At 45.3% G+C, this 27,016-nt stretch overlaps 2 protein-coding genes across 4 annotated transcripts in view; one reads left to right on the forward strand and one right to left on the reverse strand.

Moving 5' to 3' along the window:
* Positions 1-27,016, reverse strand: part of LOC110511897 (luc7-like protein 3) — a 383,846-nt gene that overhangs the window by 276,939 nt on the left and 79,891 nt on the right. The gene's annotated exons all lie outside the window — the stretch shown is intronic.
* The window catches only part of LOC110538728 (voltage-dependent T-type calcium channel subunit alpha-1I), a 154,595-nt gene that overhangs the window by 105,508 nt on the left and 22,071 nt on the right, over positions 1-27,016 (forward strand). For all 3 annotated transcript variants that reach the window (XM_090193955.1, XM_090193953.1, XM_090193954.1), the window contains 9 exons: positions 531-620; positions 973-1,165; positions 2,074-2,225; positions 3,130-3,239; positions 6,890-7,023; positions 8,823-8,893; positions 17,423-17,501; positions 18,132-18,253; positions 19,365-19,793. In XM_090193955.1, the coding sequence (XP_090050081.1) occupies positions 531-620; positions 973-1,165; positions 2,074-2,225; positions 3,130-3,239; positions 6,890-7,023; positions 8,823-8,893; positions 17,423-17,501; positions 18,132-18,253; positions 19,365-19,793 (1,380 nt within the window). The remainder of the gene's footprint in view (positions 1-530; positions 621-972; positions 1,166-2,073; positions 2,226-3,129; positions 3,240-6,889; positions 7,024-8,822; positions 8,894-17,422; positions 17,502-18,131; positions 18,254-19,364; positions 19,794-27,016) is intronic.

A 27,016-nucleotide genomic window follows, 5' to 3' on the forward strand; every position in this document is an offset into this window, starting at 1 on the left:
TGAAATACTGAACTGATGGACATGGTGAATGGACCAGTATGAAATACTGAACTGATGGACATGGTGAATGGACCAGTATGAAATACTGAACTGTGGACATGGTGAATGGACCAGTATGAAATACTGAACTGATGGACATGGTGAATGGACCAGTATGAAATACTGAACTGATGGACATGGTGAATGGACCAGTATGAAATACTGAACTGATGGACATGGTGAATGGACCAGTATGAAATACTGAACTGATGGACATGGTGAATGGACCAGTATGAAATACTGAACTGATGGACATGGTGAATGGACCAGTATGAAATACTGAACTGATGGACATGGTGAATGGACCAGTATGAAATACTGAACTGATGGACATGGTGAATGGACCAGTATGAAATACTGAACTGATGGACTGATGTATGTTTATATTCCATGTCTTTCATGTGTGTTCTGTCTGTCTGTGTATGTCTGCATTTCTGCATGTGTGTGTGTGTGTTCTGTGTGTATATGTGTGTGTGCGTTCTGTACCACAGGCTCTGATGTCCCTGTTTGTGCTGGCTTCAAAGGACGGTTGGGTCAACATCATGTACCATGGCCTGGATGCTGTAGGGGTGGACCAACAGGTAACTAGTCTAATAGTGGTCATCAAGTCTATCCATTATATTTCTATAGATGTATTATTTTTCAGTTGTGTTGGCTGACTGATCTATCAGAGCATACTCAACTCCTTCTCTCCCGCTAACACTCACATGCACCACTCCTCTCCTCTCCCTCCTTCTCCCCCTCCCTCGCCCCTCCCTCCCCATCTCTCCCTCCCTCTCCTCCATCCCCCCTCCCTCCCCTCCCTCTTCCCCCCCTCTCCCCTCCCTGCCTCCCTCCCTCACCCCCCCTTCCCCTCCCTCCCTCTCGCTCCCCCCCCCCCCTCTCCCCTTCCTCTCCATCCCCCCTCTCCCTTCCCTCCCTCTCTCCCTTTAGCCAGTGATCAACAACAGTCCATGGATGCTCCTCTACTTCATCTCCTTCCTCCTCATCGTCAGTTTCTTCGTCTTGAACATGTTTGTGGGCGTGGTAGTGGAGAACTTCCACAAGTGCCGTCAGAACCAGGAAGTGGAAGAGGCTAAAAGGAGAGAGGATAAACGACGGAGACGCATGGAGAAGAAGAGGAGGGGTAAGGGAGAGACGGGAAGAAGAGATAGTACAAGGTGCCTGGAGAGAGAGAGGGCGAGAGAGGGATAGAGGAGGATGAGAGGGAGAAAGGGAGAGAGGGAGTGGGAGGGAGAGAGGGTGAGAGGGTGAAAGGGAGAAAGGGATGGAGGGAGGGTGAGAGAAGGTGAGAGGGAGAAAGGGATGGAGGGATGGAGGGAGGGTGAGAGAGGGTGAGAGGGAGAAAGGGATGGAGGGAGGGTGAGAGAGAGGGTGAAAGGGAGAAAGGGATGGAGGGAGGGTGAGAGAGGGTGAAAGGGAGAAAGGGATGAAGGGAGGGTGAGAGGGTGAAAGGGAAAGGGATGGAGGGAGGGAAGAGAGGGTGAAAGGGAGAAAGGGATGGAGGGAGGGTGAGAGGGTGAAAGGGAGAAAGGGATGGAGGGGGGGTGAGAGAGGGTGAAAGGGATGGAGGGAGGGTGAGAGAGAGGGGGAAAGGGAGAAAGGGAGGGTGAGAGAGGGTGAAAGGGATGGGAGGGAGGGTGAGAGAGTGTGAAAGGGAGAAAGGGAGGGTGAGAGAGGGTGAGAGGGTGAGAGGGAGAAAGGGATGGAGGGAGGGTGAGAGAGTGTGAAAGGGAGAAAGGGAGGGGGGAGGGAGGATGAGAGGGAGAGAGAGAGGGTGAGAGGGACAGAGAGAGGGTGAGAGGGAGAAAGGGAGGGAGGGTGAGAGAGGGTGAAAGGGAGAGAGGGAGAAAGGGTGTGAGAGAGAAAGGGGAGGGTGAGAGGGAGAGAGAGAGAGAGAGAGAGGGATGGGGGAGAGAAGAACAGACAGTGAGTATTACTCTTGACAGGAGGACATCACAGGAATGCTTTTGAATAGTGTACAGTAATACTATGTATAAAGCACTATTACCTGTGTTTGTCTCCCCTTGCCAGATGCCCAGAAGATCCCCTACTATGCCAGCTACAGCCCCCTCCGCCTGTGGATCCACACTCTGTGTACCACCTACTACCTAGACCTCTTCATCACCTTCATCATCTGTATCAACGTCATCACCATGTCACTGGAACACTACAGCCAGCCACGAGTAAGACTGGAGGGAGCGGTGTACATGTGTGGGTGGGGGTGGGGGGTACAGAAAGACAGAGTGTCATGAGTTTTCATGTACACAGTACCATATGTGACTCCTTCTCTCTGTCTCTCTCTCCCCTTCCCTCCACCTCCTTCTCTCTCTCCCCTCCCTCCCACCTCCTCTCTCTCCCCCTCCCTCTCACCTTCTCTCTCTCTCTCTCTCCTCCCTCCCACCATCTCCTTCTCTCTCCCCCTCCCTTCCACCTCCTCTCTCTCCCCCTCCCACCTCCTTCTCCCCCCTCCCCCTCCCTCCTCCCACCTCCTCTCTCTTTCCCTCTCTCTCACCTCCTTCTCTCTCTCTTCTCCCTCCTACCATCTCCTTCTCCTCCCCCTTCCTCCCACCCCCTTCTCTCTCTCCATCCCCCTCCTTCCCTCCCACCTCCTCTCTCTCCCCCTCCCACCTCCTTCTCTCCCCCTCCCCCCTCCCCCCTCCCCCCTCCCTCCCTCCCACCTCCTCTCTCTCTCCCTCTCTCTCACCTCCTTCTCTCTCTCTCTCTCCCTCCCACCATCTCCTTCTCTCTCCCCCTTCCTCCCACCTCCTCTCTCTCTCTCCCTCCCCCTTCCTCCCTCTCTCCCACCTCCTCTCTCTCCCCCTCCCTCTCACCTCCTCTCTCTCTCCTCCCTCCCTCCCACCCACCATCTCCTTCTCTCTCTCCTTCTCCCTCCCACCTCCTTCTCTCTCTCCCCCTCCCTCCTACCTCCTTCTCCCACCCACCTCTTTCTCTCTCTCCCCCCCAACTCTTTCTCTCTCTCCCCCTTCCTCTCACCTCCTTCTCTCTTTCCCCTCCCTCCCTCCCTCCTCCTCTCTCTCTCTCTCCCCCCCCCCCCCCCTTCCACCTCCTTCTCTCTCTGTCTCTCAGTCTCTGGATCTAGTGTTGAAGTACTGTAACTATTTCTTCACATCCACCTTTGTACTGGAGACCCTCCTGAAGCTCACCGCCTTTGGCTTCCGACGCTTCTTTAAAGACAGGTAGTTACAGGGCCACACTGACTTACTGAATAAACACTGTATTCACTGCTGCACTGTGTGTGTGTGTTTGCGCATGTCAGTCATCTCAGTGTGTATGATTCATACAGAGTATATGATTCATAGCTGCCCTTCTTAACCACAACTCCATTAGAAAATAGTTATTCTGACTTCAATGGTACTTCCTGGTAGTGTCATAGCTTTACTATAGCTGAACTATAGCTGGGATACTTCAATGGTACTTCCTGGTAGTGTCATAGCTTTACTATAACTGAACTATAGCTGGGATACTTCAATTGTACTTCCTGGTAGTGTCATAGCTGAACTATAGCTGAATATAGCTGGGATACTTCAATTGTACTTCCTGGTAGTGTCATAGCTTTAATATAGCTGAAATATAGCTGGGATACTTCAATTGTACTTCCTGGTAGTGTCATAGCTGAACTATAGCTGAATATAGCTGGGATACTTCAATTGTACTTCCTGGTATTATCATAGCTTTAATATAGCTGAACTATAGCTGGGATACTTCAATGGTACTTCCTGGTATTGTCATAGCTTTAATATAGCTGAAATATAGCTGGGATACTTCAAATGTACTTCCTGGTATTGTCATAGATTTACTATAGCTGAACTATAGCTGGGATACTTCAATGGTACTTCCTGGTAGTGTCATAGCTTTACTATAGCTGAACTATAGCTGGGATACTTCAATGGTACTTCCTGGTAGTGTCATAGCTTTACTATAACTGAACTATAGCTGGGATACTTCAATTGTACTTCCTGGTAGTGTCATAGCTGAACTATAGCTGAATATAGCTGGGATACTTCAATTGTACTTCCTGGTAGTGTCATAGCTTTAATATAGCTGAAATATAGCTGGGATACTTCAATTGTACTTCCTGGTAGTGTCATAGCTGAACTATAGCTGAATATAGCTGGGATACTTCAATTGTACTTCCTGGTATTATCATAGCTTTAATATAGCTGAACTATAGCTGGGATACTTCAATGGTACTTCCTGGTATTGTCATAGCTTTAATATAGCTGAAATATAGCTGGGATACTTCAATTGTACTTCCTGGTATTGTCATAGATTTACTATAGCTGAACTATAGCTGGGATACTTCAATTGTACTTCCTGGTATTGTCATAGCTTTACTATAGCTGAACTATAGCTGGGATACTCTCTGGATAGTCATACAGATACTGCTGAGCTACAGAATAAACACCATCCACACTGCTACACTGGGGACACTGTGTGTGTTTTCTCACTCTGTGTGATTCATAGTAGTAATGCCACAGCCGTAATATAACCAGGATGCTCTCTCTGTACTAAATGGTACTATTAAATACGCTGCACTGGGGACACTGTTTGTGTCATCTCACTATGATTCATAGTGTTTGCTGTACTGTAGGTAGTTAAAGTTAGGGTTAAAGTTAGGTTGACAGGTTAGGGTTAAAGTTAGGTTGACAGGTTAGGGTTAAGGTTAGGTTTAAAGGTTAGGTTTAAGGTTAGGTTTAAAGGTTAGAGTTAAGGTTAGGTTTAAATGCTAGGTTAACGTTAGGTTTAAAGGTTAGGTTTAACGGTTAGGGTTAAGGTTAAGGTTAGGTTTAAAGGTTAGGTTTAAAGGTTAGGGTCAAGGTTGGGTTTAAAGGCTGTGCCAGCTAGTGACCACTCTGCAGAGCTGCCTCCAGAACAATATTCATGATGCTAATCTGCTATACTTACATTGTGTGTAGATGTATCATTGTCCATTTCATCAGATGCAGAATAACTATAGTTAGTACACTCCTCTATCCTCATCTCTGACCCATCTCTGACACATTCCTGACCCATCTCTGACCCATCTCTGACCCATTCCTGACCCATCTCTGAATCATCTCTGACCCATTCCTGACCCATCTCTGACCCATCTCTGACCCATCTCTGACATATCTCTGACCCATTCCTGACCCATCTCTGAATCATCTGTGACCCATTCCTGACCCATCTCTGACCCATTCCTGACCCATCTCTGACCCATCTCTGAATCATCTCTGAATCATCTCTGAATCATCTCTGACCCATTCCTGACCCATTCCTGACCCATCTCTGACCCATCCCTGACCCATTCCTGACCCATCTCTGACCCATTCCTGACCCATCTCTGAATCATCTCTGACCCATTCCAGACCAATCTCTGACCCATCTCTGACCCATCTCTGACCCATCTCTGACCCATTCCAGACCCATTCAAGACCATCTCTGACCCATTCCAGACCCATTCATGACCATCTCTGACCCATTCCAGACCCATTCATGACCATCTCTGACCCATTCCTGACCCATTCATGACCATCTCTGACTCATTCCTGACCCATTCATGACCATCTCTGACCCATTCCTGACCCATTCCAGACCCATTCATGACCATCTCTGTCCCATTCCAGACCCATTCATAACCATCTCTGACCCATTCCTGACCCATTTCAGACCCATTCATGACCATCTCTGTCCCATTCCAGACCCATTCATAACCATCTCTGACCCATTCCTGATCCATTCCAGACCCATTCATGACCATCTCTGACCCATTCCAGACCCATTCATGACCATCTCTGACCCATTCCTGACCCATTCCTGACCCATGCCTGACCCATGGTCTCAATCAGGAAACAGAAATCACAGAAGAATCTCTCTGCCTCCATACAGTCTAATATCTCACCCTCACTGTGAGCAATATGGTGGAGCAGTGATTTCTCCCATTCTATTATTACTGTTATTAATTCAATTACACCCACATTACTGTTAACAGGACCCAGATCAACCCACTCACAGATACATGGAGCATCACTAGAGCCATTCCTACTCATTCTCTTTCTCTAATTGTTTTCCCATTCAACATAATGGGTTACTGATGAAGCAGATAGATTGTGGCTGATGTTGGATATCAATTAATTTCATTGACTCAGTACTGAATGGTTGGTGCTGAACTGCTGCTGCTGTTGACAACACATACACGTTGAAGATGTTGATGTGAACAAAACACAAACATTTACCTGGTGCTTTAATGGTACTGACCCATTTTCTATGATGGAAGCAGAGAAAGAGGGAGATGGGGTGGGAGGGGAGGGGGGTAGAAGAGAAAAGAGGGGGAGGAGGGGTCGGAAGAGAGAGAGGAGATAAAATAAATGAGAAAGAGGTAAAGGATGGAGAGAGAGAGAGAGAAAAAGGAAGAGAGAGTACAGGGGGTAGAGAGAGAAATGTATGTTAGTGTGATTGGGAAGCACCTCGTCTCTTTTCTGTGGCATCTGGCAGGACAGTCTCTCTGCGTACTCAGTCTGAGTTTTCTCAGCATGTCTTAAACTGGGACATAGTGGAGATGCAGGCAGGTGGAAACATTCTGGGTTACTGGGCACACACACACACACACACACACACACACACACACACACACACACACACACACACACACACACACACACACACACACACACACACACACACACACACACACACACACACACACACACACACACACACACACACACACACACACACACACACACACACACACACACACACGTCTGTACCTGTACAGTACATGAATGACCCTGATGGAACATGGCCTCCAGTGTGACGACCCTTTGCTCTCTGACTCTGTGTGTAGGTGGAATCAGTTGGATCTGGCCATCGTGTTGCTGTCAGTGATGGGCATCACTCTGGAGGAGATCGACTACAGCGCTTCTCTCCCCATCAACCCTACCATCATACGCATCATGAGGGTGTTGAGGATCGCACGAGGTAACGAGGGAGGGAGGGAGGGAAGTAGGAGGAGCGAGAAGGAGGGAGAGAGAGAAGAAGAAGTGCATTTGAGTGTTTAGTCGGACCCTGGCACACACACACACACACACACACACAGTACAACACCTTTTCTACTCACGCCCCTCTGAAATCTATGGATAGCATGACCCAGTGTACAGACCCAGTGTTCAGACCCGGTGTTCAGACCCAGTGTTCAGACCCAGTGTTCAGACCCGGTGTTCAGACCCAGTGTACAGACCCAGTGTTCAGACCCAATGTTCAGACCCAGTGTACAGACCCAGTGTACAGACCCAGTGTACAGACCCAGTGTTCAGACCCAGTGTATAGACCCAGTGTACAGACCCAGTGTATAGACCCAGTGTACAGACCCAGTGTACAGACCCAGTGTTCAGACCCAGTGTACAGACCCAGTATACAGCAGATCACTGCTTCATCATTAATCCTACCAATGCTACAGCTAATGACTAATGGTTGGGCCAGTGGGAGGGCCATGAGCGAGCGAGAGTGTATGTGTGTATGACAGTGTCTGTGAGTGTGTGTGTGTGTATGACATTGTTTGTGAGTGTGTGTGTGTGTATGACAGTGTCTGTGAGAGTGTGTGTGTGTATGACAGTGTCTGTGAGAGTGTGTGTGTGTATGACAGTGTCTGTGAGAGTGTGTGTGTGTATGACAGTGTGTGTGTGTGTGTGTGTGTGTATGACAGTGTCTGTGAGAGTGTGTGTGTGTGTGTATGACAGTATCTGTGAGAGTGTGTGTGTGTGTGTGTGTGTGTGTGTGTGTGTGTGTGTGTGTGTGTGTGTGTGTGTGTGTGTGTGTATGACAGTGTCTGTGAGAGTGTGTGTGTATGACAGTGTCTGTGAGAGTGTGTGTGTGTGTATGACAGTGTCTGTGAGAGGGTGTGTGTGTATGACAGTGTCTGTGAGAGTGTGTGTGTGTATGACAGTGTCTGTGAGAGCGTGTGTGTGTATGACAGTGTCTGTGAGAGTGTGTGTGTGTATGACAGTGTCTGTGAGAGTGTGTGTGTGTATGACAGTGTCTGTGAGAGTGTGTGTGTGTATGACAGTGTCTGTGAGAGGGTGTGTGTGTATGACAGTGTCTGTGAGAGTGTGTGTGTGTATGACAGTGTCTGTGAGAGCGTGTGTGTGTATGACAGTGTCTGTGAGAGTGTGTGTGTGTATGACAGTGTCTGTGAGAGTGTGTGTGTGTATGACAGTGTCTGTGAGAGCGTGTGTGTGTATGACAGTGTCTGTGAGAGTGTGTGTGTGCATGACAGTGTCTGTGAGAGCGTGTGTGTGTATGACAGTGTCTGTGAGAGTGTGTGTGTGTATGACAGTGCCTGTGAGAGTGTGTGTGTGTATGACAGTGTCTGTGAGAGCGTGTGTGTGTATGACAGTGTCTGTGAGAGTGTGTGTGTGTATGACAGTGTCTGTGAGAGCGTGTGTGCTGGGTATAAATTTAGCTGTGACCTTTCGGAGGCTGGATGTTTCCCGTTTAGTCCAGAATTGAACCGGAGGGAATTCCCTAAATGCCCGGCATTTATAATCTTCACCTCTCCCCAGCCCTCATCATAACCTTTTTCTCTATTTCTGTCTTTCTGCCCCTCTCTCTCTCTCTCTCTCTCTCTCTCTCTCTCTCTCTCTCTCTCTCTCTCTCTCTCTCTCTCTCTCTCTCTCTCTCTCTCTCTCTCTCTCTCTCTCTCTCTCTCTCTCTCTCTCTCTCTCTCTCTCTCTCTCTCTCTCTCTCTCTCTCTCTCTCTCCATCTATTCTCTCCATCCCAGTTCTGAAGCTGCTGAAGATGGCTAAAGGAATGAGAGCTCTGCTGGATACGGTGGTCCAAGCTCTACCACAGGTACAAATGCACGCACACACACACACACAGATAAACAAACATTGGGTAAGCCAATACTATGACAATGCTCAACACGGGCCAAAACAGCCCCCTTCCCCCTCACACTGCCCTGGGAATCCATCCTAAGTTTGAGGCCTGGGGGAGAGAGCTGCGGTAGAAAAGGGAGTCCCAAACTGCAACTAGGAGCTGATCAATGACCAGGAATGTATAGCCTCTCTAGCTTTCTGGGCAGTGCTAATTGGTGACTCAGACTGGCCTCCCTGCCACACACGCACAAATTCACACACACACACACACACACACACACACACACACACACACACACACACACACACACACACACACACACACACACACACACACACACACACAATGCTACTAGGGTTGAATGAGAATTGCAGACAAACAGAGGGGCTGATTGAATGATTATGGCTAGCATTTTTATCTGTTTTTCAACAAGCTGTTCTACCAAGGGTTATTATGTAGATGATGGCAGCTGCAAACAATCAAATGAGATGATGATCTTCAAACAGTAGCTATATCTCATAATGTGGACAGTGTGTGCTTTCAGGACCATGGAGAGTGCTTTGGGAAAAAGACTGTATTCATAAAGAGTGCTGATCTAGGATCCCCCTGTTTTATTCATTAGGATCTAAAAGGATAAACTGATCCTAGATCAGTACTCGTATTCTGAGACACTATGAATACCGCCCTGGTCTAGATACAGCCCCTAGGCCCATAACCACTACTGCCTAGGCACCTCATGTAGATGTGAAAGGATTTGACATCATGCAATATGGAAGTAGCTCAACCTTTCACTCTAATATTCTTGGACGGAGTTTGACCATATTGCATACACCTCTTATATCCTTTCTGATCTCTACAAGTGGCTAGGGGTTGTTTCTGGCTGGGGTACACTGATATTAATACCTCTACTACATTAAGACATGAGGTGTGGGTTATTAGATCTGGTTGGGCTGGAAAGACATGACTCCTTTTCCTAATAAGGTTTGGTCCCGACCACATCATTCCCACAGAGAAAGAGAGAGAGAGAGAGAGAAAGAGAGAGAGGTAGAGAGTGAGTGAAAGAGAGCAGGCAGGGAGAACAGGCAATGAGAAGGAAGGAGTGTAGGGAAGACGGAGGTAAGGCAGAACGGATCTCCTCTCCTCCGCTGCTATCGATCCCTGTCTCATTAACACAGGACCCTGGGTCGTCTCCCCAAGGGCATCAGGCAAGTAATTAACACCAAGGTGATTAAAGAGGTGTGTGTGTGTGTTTGTATCCTTAAATGTGTGTGTGTGTGTGTGTGTGTGTGTGTGTGTGTGTGTGTGTGTGTGTGTGTGTGTGTGTGTGTGTGTGTGTGTGATGAGAGGAGACAATCAGTCTGCTATAGTTACATCTTGAGAAGGAGGTGAAAAATCACCTGCCAGGGTAGTGTTACACACTGTCAAGACTGAGAGTAATGGTGTTCCATGGAGAAGCCCCTGACAGATGTTAGCTAGCTAGCTGAAGGTAACACTCAAACACATTATGACCGACACCATCTCTTATCAAAGAATCTGCCTAAAATGTGTCACATTACCCAACTAGAATCAGCCATTATCTAACATTATCCCATTTCTCCCCAACTGAGCTAAAATGGCTACCATCTGCTGTTCACTAGATGGTAGTGGTGTCGTTCAGTCACATCACATCACCACTAAAGCCAGTTGTTTTCTCTCCTCCAGGGGCTGGGTGATAAACTTCAGATATAGCCTATGTCAGTAGGCAACGCTGCGTGAATATCACCATTTCTGCTTTCTAAAAGCTAATTACGAGTGCTCACAGCGACATCTTGTACCATTCTCTTAGCTACTAATTTTTTTTATCCCAGTGATGTTTTTTTCTCCAGAAAATACAGACTTCCTTAAAACTAGTCCCTTGGCCGGGAGAGATTAGCTATCCCCTCTCTGGATTTGCATCTATGGCCACAGCCACTATTCGCTAGCTAACATTAGCATTGGGGACCAAAACACAGTAAAAGTGAATGGATCCTGGCTAGCATAGCATGCTCTTAGCTACGTGCACAGATCAAAGTAAATTCAAGACTCACTTATCACTGACCCAGGTTTCACCCGACATAAATTCACCCTTTGTTTGTCTCTTCCTTGCTTGGATCACCCCTCATAGAATCATGTCATTAAGAATCACAGATCATTAAATTGATCTCAATGGAATAGTGCTATTATCAGAGGTGCTTAAATCATCCCCAGTAGTGTGAGATCTACAGTCTCCCTGGTAGATACATCACTAATCAACTGTGACACAGGTAGCTGGGGAGAGCTTGCATTAGTTCTGGCCCAAAGGGAACTCGGTATCATACTGAGACAGTCTGACGAGAGACTGAGACTGACAGTATGACAAACAAAGTCTGGATCTAAAGTGCTTTAGAGATTTTTATAGAACTGTTACGTCACTACATAATTTCTACTTAACTTAGACATTGGTGACCTGGGGCATGTTCAGTAGACCCAAACGGGAGAAAACCTTTTGAAATGGAGGTATTACCACCTGAGCTTGTCCACTAAGAACACACACTTTCCTTTGTTTGTTTCAAAAACTTTACCGGACGTTCAGTACCTGCTGAACACAACCTTGGTCTCTAACCCTCACTAAACACTCCTATCTTAATAAACCTGGGTCGTGTTCTTCTATGAAAAACAGCTTCACATCTGTGACTGTTTGTCTTGTGATTTGTTAGCCTGGTAGAGGCTAGATCAGGCTAGATCTGGATAGAGCAGGCTAGATCTGGATAGAGCAGACTAGATCAGGCTTTTTGGTATTTTTGGTATTTCATTAGGATCCCCATTAGCTGTTGAGAAAGCAGCAGCTACTCTTCCTGGGTCCACACAAAACATGGAACATGACATAATACAGAACATTAATGGACTAAAACAACTCAAGGACAGAACTACATTAAAACAATGTAAAGGCACACATAGCCTAGATATCAATACAGACACACAAACTATCTAGGTCAAATAGGGGAGAGGCGTTGTGCCGTGAGGTGTTGCTTTATCTGTTTTTTGAAACCAGGGCAGCTTTTTTGAGCAATATGTGATGGAACAGAGTTCCATGCAATAATGGCTCTATATAATACTGTACGCTTTCTTTAATTTGTTCTGAGTTTGGGGACTGTGAAAAGACCCCAGGGGGCATGTCTGGTGGGGTACATGTGTGTGTCAGAGCTTTGTGAAATTGACTATGCAAACAATTTGGGATTTTCAACACGTTAATGTTTCTTATAAAAAATAAAAAGTTATGCAATCAGTCTCTCCTCAGCTCTTAGGCAAGAGAGACTGGCATATATGTAGTATTTTTTATCTGCCCTCTGATTACAATGAAGAGCAAGACATGCTGCTCTGTTCTGGGCTAGCTGCAGCTTAACTAGGTCTTTCCTTGCAGCACTCGACCACACGACTGGACAATCAAGATGAGACAAAACTAGAGCCTACAGAGCTTGCTTTTTGGAGTGTGGTGTCAAAAAATCAGAGCATCTCATTATTACGGACAGACCTCTCTCCATCGTTACAAGCATTCAATCTATAGGTTTTGACAATGACAGTTTACAATTTAAGGTATCGCCAAGTAATTTAGTCTCCTCAACTTGTTCAACAGCCACACCATTAGTTTCCAGGTTCAGCTGAGGTCTAGAATTTAGGGAATGATTTGTACCAAATATAATGCTCTTAGTTTTAGAGATGTTCAGGACCAGTTTATTACTGGTCACCCATTCCAAAACAGACTGTAACTCTTTGTTAGGGGTTTCGGTGACTTTATTAGCTGTGGTTGCTGATGCGTATATGGTTGAATCATCAGCATACATGGACACACATGCTTTGTTTAATGCCAGTGGCAGGTCACTGGTAAAAATAGAAAAGAGTAGAGGGCCTAGAAAGCTGCCCTGCGGTACACCACACTTTATATGTTTGACATAGGAGAAGCTTCCATTAAAGAAAACACTTTGAGTTATATTAGATAGATAGCTCTGAATCCACAAGGTTGAAAAGCCAAAACACATATGTTTTTTCAACAAAAGGATATGGTCAATAATATCAAAGGCTGCACTGAAATCTAACAGTGCAGCTCCCACAATCTTCTTATTATCAATTTCTTTCAACCAATCATCAGTCATTTGTGTCAGTGCAGTACATGTTGAGTGCCCTTCTCTAAAAGCATGCTGAAAGTCTGTTGATCATTTGTTTACAGATAAATAGTATTGTATTTGGTCAAACACCATTTTTTCCAACAGTTTGCTACTGGTCTACTGTTAGAACCAGTAAAGGCCGCTTTAACACTCTTGGGTAGCAGAATTACTTTGTTCTTCCCTCCAGGCCTGAGGACTAAGAATTTCCTCTGGGGCTCAGATCAAAGATATGACAGATAGGAGTGGGTATAGAGTCAGCTACCATCCTCAGTAGCTTTCTATCTAAGTTGTCAATGCCAGGAGGTTTGTCATTATTGATCGATAACAATCATTTCCCAACTCTCCCAAACTAACTTTACAAAATTCAAACTTGAAACGCTCTTCTTTCATTATTTGTTTTTTTTAAATGCATGAATACGATGGCTCACTGTTTGTTGTTGGCATTTCCTTCCTAAGTTTGCCCACTTTGCCAATGACATAATCATTAAAATAATTGGCAACATCAAATGGTTTTGTGATGAATAAGCCATCTGATTCGAATTGTTCTTTCTGCCCATAATTCCATTTAAAGTACATTTACAGTAAGTCAGCCAGTCAGATGTGCAGCCAGACTTATTAGCCACTCTTTTTGCCCCATCTCTTTCAACCATACAGTTTCCTCATCAATTCATTGAGCCTTAACAGTTCTAACAGTCATTTTCGTAATAGGTGCATGTTTATCAATAATTGGAAAGGAAAAAACAATTTCATAAATCCATCAAGTGCAGCGTCTGGATGCTCCTTATTAATTGCATCAGACCAACAAATATTTTTAACATCATCCTCTTAAGAGTCACAGCAAAATATTTTGTATGATCTCTTATACACTATTTTAGGCCCAGTTTTTGGAATGTTGGCTTTCCTGCATATAGCCACTATATTGTGATCACTGCATCCAATGGGTACGGTTACAACTTTAGTACAAAGTTCTATAGTGTTAGTAAAAATGTGATTGATATGATCCTGGATGATCCTGTTCCTGTAGTGTTTGTAAACATCCTGGTAGGTTGATTAATAACCTGAATCAGATTACAGGCACTGGTTACAGTAATAAGCTTCCTCTTGAACGGACAGCTTGATGAAAACCAGTCAATATTCAGGTCTCCAAGAAAGCAGACCTCTCTGTTTACATCACATACACTATCATGCATTTCACACATATTATTTAGATACTGACTGTTAGCACTTGGTGGCCTATAACAACACCCCAAAAGAAAAGGCTTTAGATGTGCCAAGTGAACCTGCAACCACAACACTTCAATAACAATTGGCATAAGGTTTTCTCTAAGCATTACAGAGATGTGGCTCTGAATATATATAGCAACACCTCCCCCATAAGCATTTATGTCTCTTCTATAAATGTTATATCCTTGTATTGCTACTGCTGTATCATCAAATGAGTTATCTAAGTGAGTCTCAGAAATGGCTAATATATTAATGTTATCTGATGTTAGCAAGTTATTGATTTCATGAACCTTCAGGCGACATATATTAATATGGGCTATTTTCAGCCCTTTCCTGGGTAGCTTATCAGAGATAGACATAATACTGAAAAGAGCAAGCAAAGCTAGAGAAAAATATATACATTCAGCAGTCCATAACCAATTGGTGTGTGTGTGTGTGTGTGTGTGTGTGTGTGTGTGTGTGTGTGTGCATGCGTGTGTGTGTGCTGTGGGGTTGAAGCTACGAACCCATAGGCTTGGCTCTCTCATCTCTTCCAGGCTTCTGGGAAGGTGAACAATGAGCCTGTCATAGCAGATGTCAGCGATGTCCCCACGCGCTCTGACAGCTTTCATGGCTGGGATAAGTTCTTTCCTCTTCTGGCGCACAGCTTCAGGATAGACCTCGTTGAGGAAGATATATGTTCCTCTCAAGTTCTTGGCTCTTTCCAGAACAGCTACCTTGTCCTTGAACTTCAGGAACTTGACCACTATCTGGCCTGTCACCTGGGACGGTGGTGGGTTTTCCAGTCCTGTGGTCATGCTCCACCTCAATCTTCCTGTGGTCCGTCTCCAATTTCTCAGAGATCACTTCACTCACTTTGTCCTCAGACTCCGTCCAGGTCTCATGTGGAGATTCTGCAATTCCATCCGCAACTATGTTGTTCTGCCTTAATTGTCCCTCCAGAAAGTCTCATTTATCCGTCATTGTTATCATGGATTCACATAAAGAACTGATGTCCTCTCTCAACGACTTACAGATTGCTGTCATCTTGCCGTTTTCCTGTTTCAACTCATCGAGCTGACCCTGGGAGAACTGCAAATTGTTATTCAGGTCCTGGACCTCTCTGGTCAGGTCGTTCATTGTTTTACTTGTTGAATCCAACAGTATTTGGACAAAACACGTGAAGCTATTTTCTTGTTGTTGTAACAACTGCTTATACTCTTTTTGTTAGTTTAAAAGATCCTTCACGTGTGATAGAGAGACACTGTCCTCAACGGTACTCCCACAGACTTTGGTCTTTGTCATGGTAGCTAGCAACGCAGGTCCAGACAGGGCAGGTCACAGGGAGGTGACAACAACAAACAGCAGGGATCTAGACAGCCATGAACCCGGAACCATCTGCGGTCCCAGCCACAATGGCTAACCACATCGCAGGCTGCTTTCAAGCCCTCAAGAAAACCCAGCTAAGCCAGCTGCTACGCAAATTGCTACTCATACCCATCCTTGGTCGGCAGGATCACTGGACAGAGACTAGCAGTCCCAGCAACTGATGCCAACTGTGTTGCGGGTTCTGAAAGTTGGATTTCTACTAAGAACTTTCCAATACACTTTCAAAACAACAAACTTTTCAAAACAACAAAACGGAACTCTCCCTCTTTCCGCGTTCAACCGGAAGTGATGTGTAGTGTGTCTCTTATTACTAGATCAGGCCAGAACAGACTAGAGCAGGCCAGAACAGACTAGATCAGGCCAGAACAGACTAGATCAGGCCAGAACAGGGTAGAGCAGGCCAGAGCAGACTAGATCAGGCCAGAACAGACTAGATCAGGCCAGAACAGACTGGAGTAGGCCAGAACAGGCTAGATCAGGCCAGAACAGACTAGAGCAGGCCAGAACAGGCTTGATCAGGCCAGAACAGACTAGAGCAGGCCAGAACAGGCTAGATCATGCCAGAACAGACTAGAGCAGGCCAGAACAGACTCGAGCAGGCCAGAACAGACTAGAGCAGAACAGGCTAGACCAGGCCAGAACAGGCTAGACCAGGCCAGAACAGGCTAGAGCAGGCCAGAACAGACTGGAGCAGGCCAGAACAGGCTAGAGCAGGCCAGAACAGACTAGATCAGGCCAGTAGAGCCTCCTCCCCCAGGGTACCAGACCAGACAGAGCTGTGTGCTGGCTGCTGTGACATTGGCTCTGTAAGGTTACATCTCACTAATGGGATTGTGTTTTCTGAGCATATTTACTACATAACCTCTTTATGCAGTACCATTCAGCAGACAGAGAGGGATATACTGCTGTGTGTCCTGGGTGGCTTCCAACTACACAGTCACAATAACAGAGTAAGGTTACGCAAACTGACAACTTTTCCAATTCTCTCCTCAGGCTCCTCTTGAGGATTCTGATACGATGTAGGACTTGGGCTTTGGTCGTGCACCACATGTCCAGCTTTCACTTCTCTTTTTTTGGTAGCAGGCCTGCCCAAGCGAAAGGCAGAACAACTAGCAAATTATGCCTCTACTGAGGATTCTGATAAGGTAGAGGCTGTGCCACAACATGGATGCTGGGACCAATAGATTTTGTTGCTTGGTAAAAGGCAAGGCCAAAACACCTGCTGTTCTTTCAGTGGGATGCAATGTTTAGAATGTTTGCCTTAAAAACGTATGATTATGTGCCTCCAGGGCATTTCAGACGGCTGATTGAGGATCTTTTTACAGAAAAATGTCTTTGTTTTCTATGACTGTGTTATTTATCTTTGTTTTGCTTTTCGTACTGTATTTGATGTGTATATTTTTGTCACTACGGTGTTCATCTGTATTTTAAAAACAACAACATTTTCACCTTTATTTAACTAGGCAAGTCAGTGGACAGCCTACACCAGCCAAACACGGATGACACTGGGCCAATTGTGCGCCGCCCTATGAGACTCCCAATCACAGCCGGTTGTGATACAGCCTGGATTTTAACCAGAGTGTCTGCACTGAGATGTAGTGCCTTACACCACTCTGCCACTTGGGAGCCCAAAATTACTCTGTAAAAGAGACCTTGGACTCAGCATGACTCCCTGTCAAAATAGCGGTTCAATACAAAAGAGAATGTAGAGCAGGCACAGTTCCTAATACTGTTCCTATGTGTGTTTCAGGTGGGGAACCTAGGCCTGCTCTTCATGCTCCTGTTCTTCATCTATGCAGCACTGGGGGTTGAGCTGTTTGGAGAACTGGGTGAGTTGGTAGTGATGGGCTGGAACAAAACCCTGCATACCCAATGGCGCGCCACATTCAGAGTTGTACATATCCAATCCTGTTAGATTACAGAGCCAAGACAGAGTTAAAAAGGGACTTGTAGTGAAGTATCTGGACGCAGCCAGAACCAAGAAGTATCAAGGAGACTAGGCAGGAGAACAATAACACATCAGCTAGGCCTGTTTTCAAACTGTCACACTCTCTCTATGGACTCTAGTCAGGTCTGCTGGAGGTCATCTCTCATCCCATCAGTTTTGAGCAAAGGATTAGAGCCAAATGCAACTGTAGTAAGGAGAGAGATTTGTAAACAATCAGCCAAGACAGCTTTAAGACCCGGAGCAAACAACCACGTCTGCTGTTGTTGGTTGTTGGTTTCTAAGAGGACTGAACAGATAAATGTTCTCTATATAAACTGTTATTTTCTCTTCATGCATCTTTATCTCTCCCTCTGTCCCTTCATCTATCCCCCTGTTCCCCCCCTCTCTGTATCTATCTTTCTCTATTTGTTTCTCTCTCCCCTTATCTCTCACTCTCTCTTACCTCCCCATCCCTCCCTCCCCCATGTCTCCCTCCCCCATACCTCCCTCCCTCCCTACTCTCCTCTCCCAGTGTGTAACGAGGACTACCCATGTGAGGGGATGAGCCGCCATGCTACCTTTGAGAACTTTGGCATGGCCTTCCTCACTCTGTTCCAGGTCTCCACTGGGGACAACTGGAATGGGATCATGAAGGTATGGATGGACTATGGAGTGTTTATTACAATAAATGAGATAGTTGATCATCTGATACTTTAACCCAAAATGACTTGGATTACCATGTTTCAATGTGTTGCTATTTGGGTTGTATTATTCAGTTCTCATTTTGATGTCTGTGGTTGGTATTTGGTGCCTGGCTTCTTAGCTGCAGAGAAGTTTCAGCGTAATTACAAGCCCTGTGGCCCTAAGGGCAGACCCCAAGCCTATGTCCTGCTGCTTAGGAAGACCATTCCAATCCTCGTCTCCTTGAGCGCTACCATAACCAGACCTGTCACAGCTCTGTATATCCTCTGTAAAGATGGCCTTTTTAAATAGGGGAATGTGTCCCACTCCTATTTCACAGTCGTCGCCCCCCACCCCCCCACGCTCAACGCATTATGGAGTGTGACAGGGGCGCACCGTAAAAACACCTCAGTGGTTTGTAGAGGTGCGGGTGAGGATCACAGCTTCTACCTCTCAGCTGAAGCGGTGAACTGTAATCACCTCTCTTAGATTACTACTGATGAGACCTTGTGAGCTTTCACTGCCTTTTGCCTGGAGATGTGTTGGATGCAAACTGTCTGGAACGAGGGAGGGGGAAGAGAGAACGAGAGTGATTCACCACTGTGCTGACTAGAGAGAGGGCAGGGAGGGATAGAGGGAGGAAAAAGAGGGGAGAGGGGAAGAAGGAAACACTTGAGACTACACAGTGAAAAGGTCAAAACAAATGAGAGAGAACAGACTAGAATCAGCTCATGTCTGGATGTCTTACAGTTAATGTATGACAGGTCAATTTGCTCACAAAAGTCTTACATTGATATCTTTGTTTCAAGTTGGAAAGCTTAACTCTTGTTCATGAAGTTGTTCATTAGAACGTGTTGTTTCTGTATAGTCCCGTATAGTCCTGTGTAGCTCAGATGGTTGTGGGTTCGATTCCCACGGACGAGCAGTATGAAAAAGTATTAAAATCTATGCACTCACTAATGTAAGTCGCTCTGGATAAGAGCTGCTGCTAAATGACGTGAATGTAATAATGTCTTAGCAGGACTTCATGGCTTGACCTAACAGACTGCTCCTCCTCACTCCCACCTTCCCTCCCCCTCCCTAGGACACGTTGAGGGAGTGCCCTCCGGACTACGGGCCTGACTACTCCTGCAACCCCAGCCTGCAGTTCATCTCTCCCATGTACTTTGTGTCCTTTGTGTTGACGGCCCAGTTCGTCCTGATTAACGTGGTGGTGGCGGTGTTGATGAAGCACCTGGACGACTCCAACAAGGAGGCCAAGGAGGAGGCGGAGATGGACGCTGAGATTGAGCTGGAGCTGGCCACAGGGGCCCTATGCTGCATGGGGCCGGAGGGAGTCTGTGCAGGAGGGAAAAAAGGGGGAGGAGCAGGGGGAGGAGGTGGAGGAGGAGTGGATAGAGGGATGGGAGTCCCAGGCAGTTCCTCCGGGGGGAATATACATCATCACGTGGCAACGACGCATCCAGGAACACTGCAAGATCCGAACAATCGTGATCCCTACTCTCCTGCACAGGTGAGATGGATGGATGAATATATTTCTGTCCGTATGGGTCTGTCTGTTTCTGTCTATTTGACTTTCTATTTGATATTATAGGAATTACACATATAAACAGTCTGACACACCCGTGTGTAGTGCATAGACGTAAGGTTGAGGTCATTATGACAGGGAGAGAGAGGACAAGAACAAGAAAAGACAGAGGAGACAGAAAGATAATCAGAGACATTTAGTCTCCTTCCCGTTCTGACATCCTCAGTGTTTTAGACTGACAGCCCATCAGTCCTGTTTAACTCAGTTTGTCTGCTGGTTCACTCAACCTTTCATAATGTAATACAAAAGGAGCCAGGGACGATACGAAGAGACAGCGAGAGAGAGATGGGGGAGAGAGAGAGAGAGAGAGAGAGAGAGAGAGAGAGAGATGGTGAGAGAGAGACGGGGGAGGAGAGAGAGAGAGAGAGAGAGAGAGAGATGGGGAGAGAGAGACAGGGGGAGGAGAGAGAGAGAGAGAGAGATGGGGAGAGAGAGTTGAGTTTTTATAAAACCTTTATTTTTTACTCAAGTGTTAACATAAATAATGACACACTGCCTTTTCAGAAATGAAATAACAAAATGTAATTCCTAAACAAAAATAAATACATAACATATACATTCAACTTATTTCATCAGCAAAAAATAATTTCCCCTCCTCTACAAAACAAAGTGCTCCTTCGTAAGCCCACTTCTCCTCAAATAATAGGAGATCTTTTACAGCTGAAAAGAACTCAAAATCTACTTTTATTCTTGCTTTCACTAAACCTTTAAAAACACATCTTACATCCTGCCCATATCCCGTTTCTATCTTATGTTTCCTACTCAGAAAAATTGACATCTTAGCTTGTCCCAAAATAAAATTTAACATTTGACATTTTCTTTTCTGTTGTTTACTATATTGAAACCCCAAAATAAAAACAGTGTTATTGAAAAACCCCTACAGCTTTAAACAAAGATTCCAACATTTCCAATAGCGGTTTTATCCTCTCGCACTCCATAAAACAGTGAAAAATGGTTTCTCTTATATTACAAAAAGGACATCCATCTCTAACATCTGAGTTAATAACAGATACAAAAGCATTAACTGCAATGATGCCATGTAAAACCCTCCATTGCATATCACCAGTACCCTTTTGTAACGGTGGTTTGTACAGTGCTCTCCATGCTGGCTTTACCTTGTCATCAATGCCCAATTTTACCCTCCATGGAGTATCTTTTCTATTTTTCAATTTATCTTTATTCAACACCTTGACACACCCCCTATACAATTCCTTCCCATTCACCTCATCCAAACCCACCTCCTCCAACCCTCTCAAATCCAGCAATAACGCCTTTCTTTCTGACTCTGGGATATTTGGTGTAATCCCTAGTTTTGGAAATGAGACGTCTTCATCTTGCACCTTCTTCTTGTGGCTACTAAGCATATCCCATTCTTCCGCTGACAGAGCCTTCCTACAGCTCCCCAGCATTTGTCCGACAATCCTTTCCGACCTCATCCCCAAATGTTCTGCCACCCTTCTTCCATCCATTAAGGCGGGCCCAGCCATGGCCATTAACTGTCTTAAGGTGATGATTTTCCCCTTCACCAGAATCTTGGAGAAATGTGGAACAGCTGCAGTTGTACAATCCAGTCTTGCCCCATACACCAGAGGTTCCTCCAACAGCCAATGCACTGACTCCGCTGAAGTTCTTCTGGACACCTTCATTATGCTCCACACTCTGAGAAGGCCTCTATAAAACGGAGGTACTCCCTCCCTAGAAATCTGGCTACTATCAACCAGAAATAAAGCCTTCTTTAAACCTAATCCTCCAACCCTCTGTAATATAAGACCTGCCACCCCTCTCCACACCACATTTTCCGGTCCATAAAGCAGCCTTTGAATAAACTGAAACCGGAAAGCAGCAGCCCTACTAGCAAGATGTACAAGACCTTGTCCCCCCTCCTCTTTTGACAAATACAAAACACTTTGTGGAACCCAGTGATATTTATCCCAAAAGAAATCCACAATAATTGCCTGTATCTTAGCCAGAAGGCCAGATGGTGGTTCTAAAACTGACAACCGATGCCACAGTGCAGAGGCAATCACATTGTTAACTATAATAGTGCGCCCTCTATATGACATACGAGATAGTAACCAACGCCATCTCCTCATCCTCCCTTCCACCATTTCAACCACCCCACTCCAATTTTTTTCCATAGTCCCCTCATCTCCTAGATACACTCCAAGATACTTAAAACCTCCCTTACACCATTCTAGCCCCCCTGGCAAAGCCATGATCCCTCCAGACCATTCTCCAATCTGTAAAGCACAACTCTTTTCCCAATTTACCTTTGCAGAGGATATTCCCCTAAAACGATCAACCATTAGACTCAAGCTATCCACCTCCGCTTGATTTTTCACTAGCACAACTACATCATCAGCATAGGCTGAAAGACGAATAGGAGGAATATCCTCTGAAAGGCACACCCCTGCAATGCGACTTCTAATGCTATTTAGTAGTGGCTCTATAGCAATAGCATATAACATCCCAGACATAGAACATCCCTGCCTAATACCTCTACACACTTTAAAAGGAGCACTCAAACCACCGTTAACTTTCAATACACTTTCAACGTCACCATATATCACCTTTATCATGGCAATAAAACCAGAGCTGAACCCAAACGCCTCAAACGTGTGCCATAAATATTGATGTTCAACTCGGTCAAATGCCTTTTCCTGATCAATTGAAATTAGACCAGCATCCAACCCAATAGCCCTAGAGACGTCCAAAAAATCACGAATCAGAGAAATGTTATCCCCTATCTGCCTGCCAGGAACACAGTAGGACTGATCCGTATGTATGATTTGCCCCATCACCTCCCTCAGCCTGTTGGACAAAGCCTTTGACAATATCTTATAATCAGTACACAATAAAGCCACCGGCCTCCAGTTCTTCACCTCCCTCGGGTCACCCTTTTTGGGCAGCAGGGTGAGGACAGCCCTTCTGCAGCTTATTGGTAGTAACCCTCCGGTTAAACTATCATTAGCTACTTCTAACCAATCCTCTCCCAACATAGCCCAAAAAGACTTAAAAAAGTCAACGGGAAGCCCATCAATGCCTGGTGCCCTTCCATTTTCCATGCCTTTTAATGCAGTGTATAAATCCTGCAAAGACAATGGTTGCTCAAGCTCAACCTGAGCTTCTGCAGGCACCTTTGGGAGCCCATCAAAGAACTGCTGTGTCACTGTTTTGTCCTCTTTGTACTCACACTTGTAGAGCTCAGCATAGAACTCTACTGCCCTCTTTCTGATTTCACTAGGGCTAGTGAGCTCTTGTCCAACAGCTGATTTGAGACAATGAATAATTTTTCTTTGTCCATTCTTTTTCTCTAAACCAAAGAAAAATTTGGATGAGGCATCCATTTCAGATATGCCCTGAAATGTACTTCTCACCAGTGCCCCCTGTGCTCTGATACCCAGCAGATCTGCCAATGCAGCTTTTCTCCTCTTGAGGGCCTGAGTATGGCCTCGATCTCCTTTGGTCTCAACCAACGTCATGAGTTCCACTATTTCAATCTCTAGGGCTTTCATTGATCTGGTGATATCCTTGGTGACATTCCTCGTGTATTGATTACAAAATTGTTGAATCTGTATTTTCCCTATATCCCACCATTGTTGAAGGGATACAAAACTGGCCTTTTGAGCCCTCCACCTCTCCCAAAAAATACTGAAACATTTCCTGAAGTGAGCATCACTCAATAAAGTTATATTAAAATGCCAATATGCGCTTTTAGGTTTTACATCGTTAATGAACACCACCTCTGTTATTAAACAATGATCAGAAAATCCCACTGGAGTTATCACACTTGATTTACAGACCTGAGATTGATGCTCAAAAACATAAAACCTATCTAACCTGGCCATAGAGATGATGTTCTCTCTCACATGCGCCCAGGTGTACTGCCTTGTTCCTTCATGCTGACTCCGCCAAATATCACACAGTTCATTTGTTACAATAAGGCGTTTTAAAAACGTCCTTGAGGCTATATGAGGTTCTTGGTGATTTCTATCTAAATCGCTAACTGTGCAGTTAAAATCCCCAGCTATAAACAAATAATCTTCTTTGTTACATTTCTCAATGGTATTTGATAATGTCTCTAAAAAACATACCCTCTCAACTGTCACCACTGGGGCATATACATTTATCAGACACATATTGATATTTTCATACCTTGCTCTAACTTTTAATAACCTCCCCTCAACTACCTCTTCAACCTCGTATGACAAAGGCAAAAACCCTTTTGAGAACAAGATAACCACACCCCCACTTTTTGAGTTTTTATGACTACACACCACTGTCCCCCCCCCCACTCCTGTTGCCACATAACTTCATTTTCCAAATTACTATGCGTTTCTTGCAGAAAAATTATGTCACTTCCCTTTCCCCTCATTAACTCATACACCATGGCTCTTTTTTTAACATCTCTTGCCCCATTTACGTTTAAAGAAGAGATCTTAAAACTGCTCATGGATAAGAAAAAAAAACAGAGGAAGATACAGCCACCACATCTCTTTACAGAGTTAAAACTGCAACTGAACTCTTTCATTTTCTTTAGAATTTACATCACTTATTACTCTCGTGACCACTTTCTTGAGTCTAGCAATTTCAGGGCTTTTCAAACCTCCCCCTGTAATTTTTGACATCAGAAACTTTGCTGATTCAATAAACAATTCACGTTCAGGGAAAAAATCAGTTACATTGTAATCCTGCATATATTTCTTCCCTTTTGTCAACTTCAGAAATTGACGTATCTTCTCGATCCCATACCTCCCTTCCACCCCATCTATCTCACTATATTGTTGTGACGCGTCAGATGACTCACTCTCGCTATCCTCCCCAGAAGAAAACCCCATCTCTACAACCTGTTCATCTTCACCTGATTTATCCATCTCTACCTTTCTCTTAGAATTAGACCCTTCACCACCCCTTAAATTCTTCCTTTTACTCCTCGGTATTTTGAAAACATCCGCTTCCTTTTCCGTTATTTCAATCTCCTCTTGACCTTCAATTTCATTTTCCAGCACCACCTCAGCGACGGCAGTCGCAATCTCACCTACTGTTTCCCCTCCCTCTTTGTTCTGATCTACCACAATTGCCCCCGTATCCACAAATCCTTTCTCTCCTACTTTTCCAACCACATCTGCCCACCTTCTCTCTTCCCCTACACCTGTAGTATTTTCATCCCTTCGCTGTGGTACGTCAGTTGCACCCGCACTAAAGCTACTACCAGGCTCAGCGCGCTCATTCTCGGAACAATTACGCACCAAATGCCCCTCTCTTCCACATCCAAAACATTTCATTGATTCAGTAGATGCATAGAAGACATAATCAAATCCATCAATCTTAAAACTAAATGCTAAATTCAGTTCATCTCCTTCCTTTTTTAAAATCATATGCACTTGTCTCCTATGAGACACGACATGTTTCAACAACGGAGATTTGCATCCAAAAAGAACCTTCTTTATTGTAGATACGATTTGACCATGGCGAGATAACTCTCGCTCTAACACTTCATCTCTAACAAATGGTGGCACGTTAGAAAGCATAACTTTCTTCGCAGGATTCATAAGCGGAAATACCGGCGTCTGTGTTTCCCGCAACACAACACCCCTCTCAACTATCTTATTCACCTTTTCAATTGAATCTAAGAATATCACTACAGCGCTATTCATCCTTGAGGCTGATTTGATGCTATCATACCCAATGATAGCACCCACAGCCAAGCTACATTCTTCCACTGAACACCCAGCCGCAGCAGGAATTTTTACTCCATGCCTCCGACTGTAACGTTCTGAGTGTAGTGGGTGAGAAGTCAGGCGCAGGAAGCAGAGAGTTCAGGGGAGTGCTATTTTAATGCACCACAACGGTGAACATAAGCCAACCCCACGAAAACACAGGGCGTAAACAAAACAAACGCCCCAAACAGGGGGACTTAAACGGTCCAGAAAAGACCCACGAAATGGGAAAGCACGTAACTCACAGACGTGCACACAAGTATACACAACACAGAAGGTCACAATAATTAATCCCGCACAAGGAACCAGGAGGGCCGGCTGACTAAATAAAGCCTCACTAATTATACAGAATTCAAAACAGGTGCACTCAATGAACACATAAGGGAGGGGGAGGAAATAATCAGTGGCAGCTAGTAGGCCGGCGACGACGACCGCCGAGCGCCACCCGAACGGGAAGGGGAGCCACCTTCGGTCGGAGTCGTGACACCGACTAAGTTTTTCAAACTCTACATTTCCGCGAGTGGCCATTGCAACTTAGTGATAGTTAAACAATATACCCTTAAAACAACTAAACTAATCAATATATATATATGTACATACCAAAACCCAATAGAGTGAAAAGAAATTCCATTCGCTCTCGCAAACACTCTGCTTGACGACTCACTCCCAGCATGCACTCCGACGAGAGAGAGAGAGAGAGATGGAGAGAGAGAGAGATGGTGAGAGAGAGACGGGGGAGGAGAGAGAGAGAGAGAGAGATGGGGAGAGAGAGACAGGGGGGAGGAGAGAGAGAGAGAGAGAGATGGGGAGAGAGAGACAGGGGGAGGAGAGAGAGAGAGAGACAGAGAGAGAGAGAGAGAGAGAGAGAGACAGAGAGAGAGAGAGAGAGAGAGAGAGACAGATAGAGAGAGAGATCTTGTCAGCCCGGGTATTCAAATAACAGACATAATCTCTGAACAGGTCATAATGTAGATTCAGTACAATGTCACCGTGACCCATAGTGTGTCTCAAATGGCACCCTATTCCCAATATAGTGCACTACTTTAACCAGGGAATTTGGGTGCCATTTGGGACGTACACTAGAACATGGCCGTGGCCCAGACTACTGCAGAAAAACACAGCTACTCTCATTCAGGGTTCTGTTATTGGTTTCTACAGATGAAAACATCTCGAAGGGGTTTGGATATTATTCCTGGTACCCCTGAAATAGATGCTGATGAAAGAACAATGTGATTTTAGGGAGTTGAAGGGAGAGGGACATTGAAATAAATTTTCATCTAGCTGCACCTTTCACTGTGAATTTGCCTGGCGCTCTCCATCGCCATGGCAACCCTTGCTGTCAGTTTTATGTGGCGAGGTAGACGAGCAAACACACACTGCACTGTGCATTTTATCACCTTTTCAATTCAAACTCAGGACTTCCGATAT

Source organism: Oncorhynchus mykiss, chromosome 12 (assembly GCF_057628025.1).
Source record: "Oncorhynchus mykiss isolate SJ-2025 chromosome 12, ASM5762802v1, whole genome shotgun sequence".
NCBI classification, from domain to species: Eukaryota; Metazoa; Chordata; class Actinopteri; order Salmoniformes; family Salmonidae; genus Oncorhynchus; species Oncorhynchus mykiss.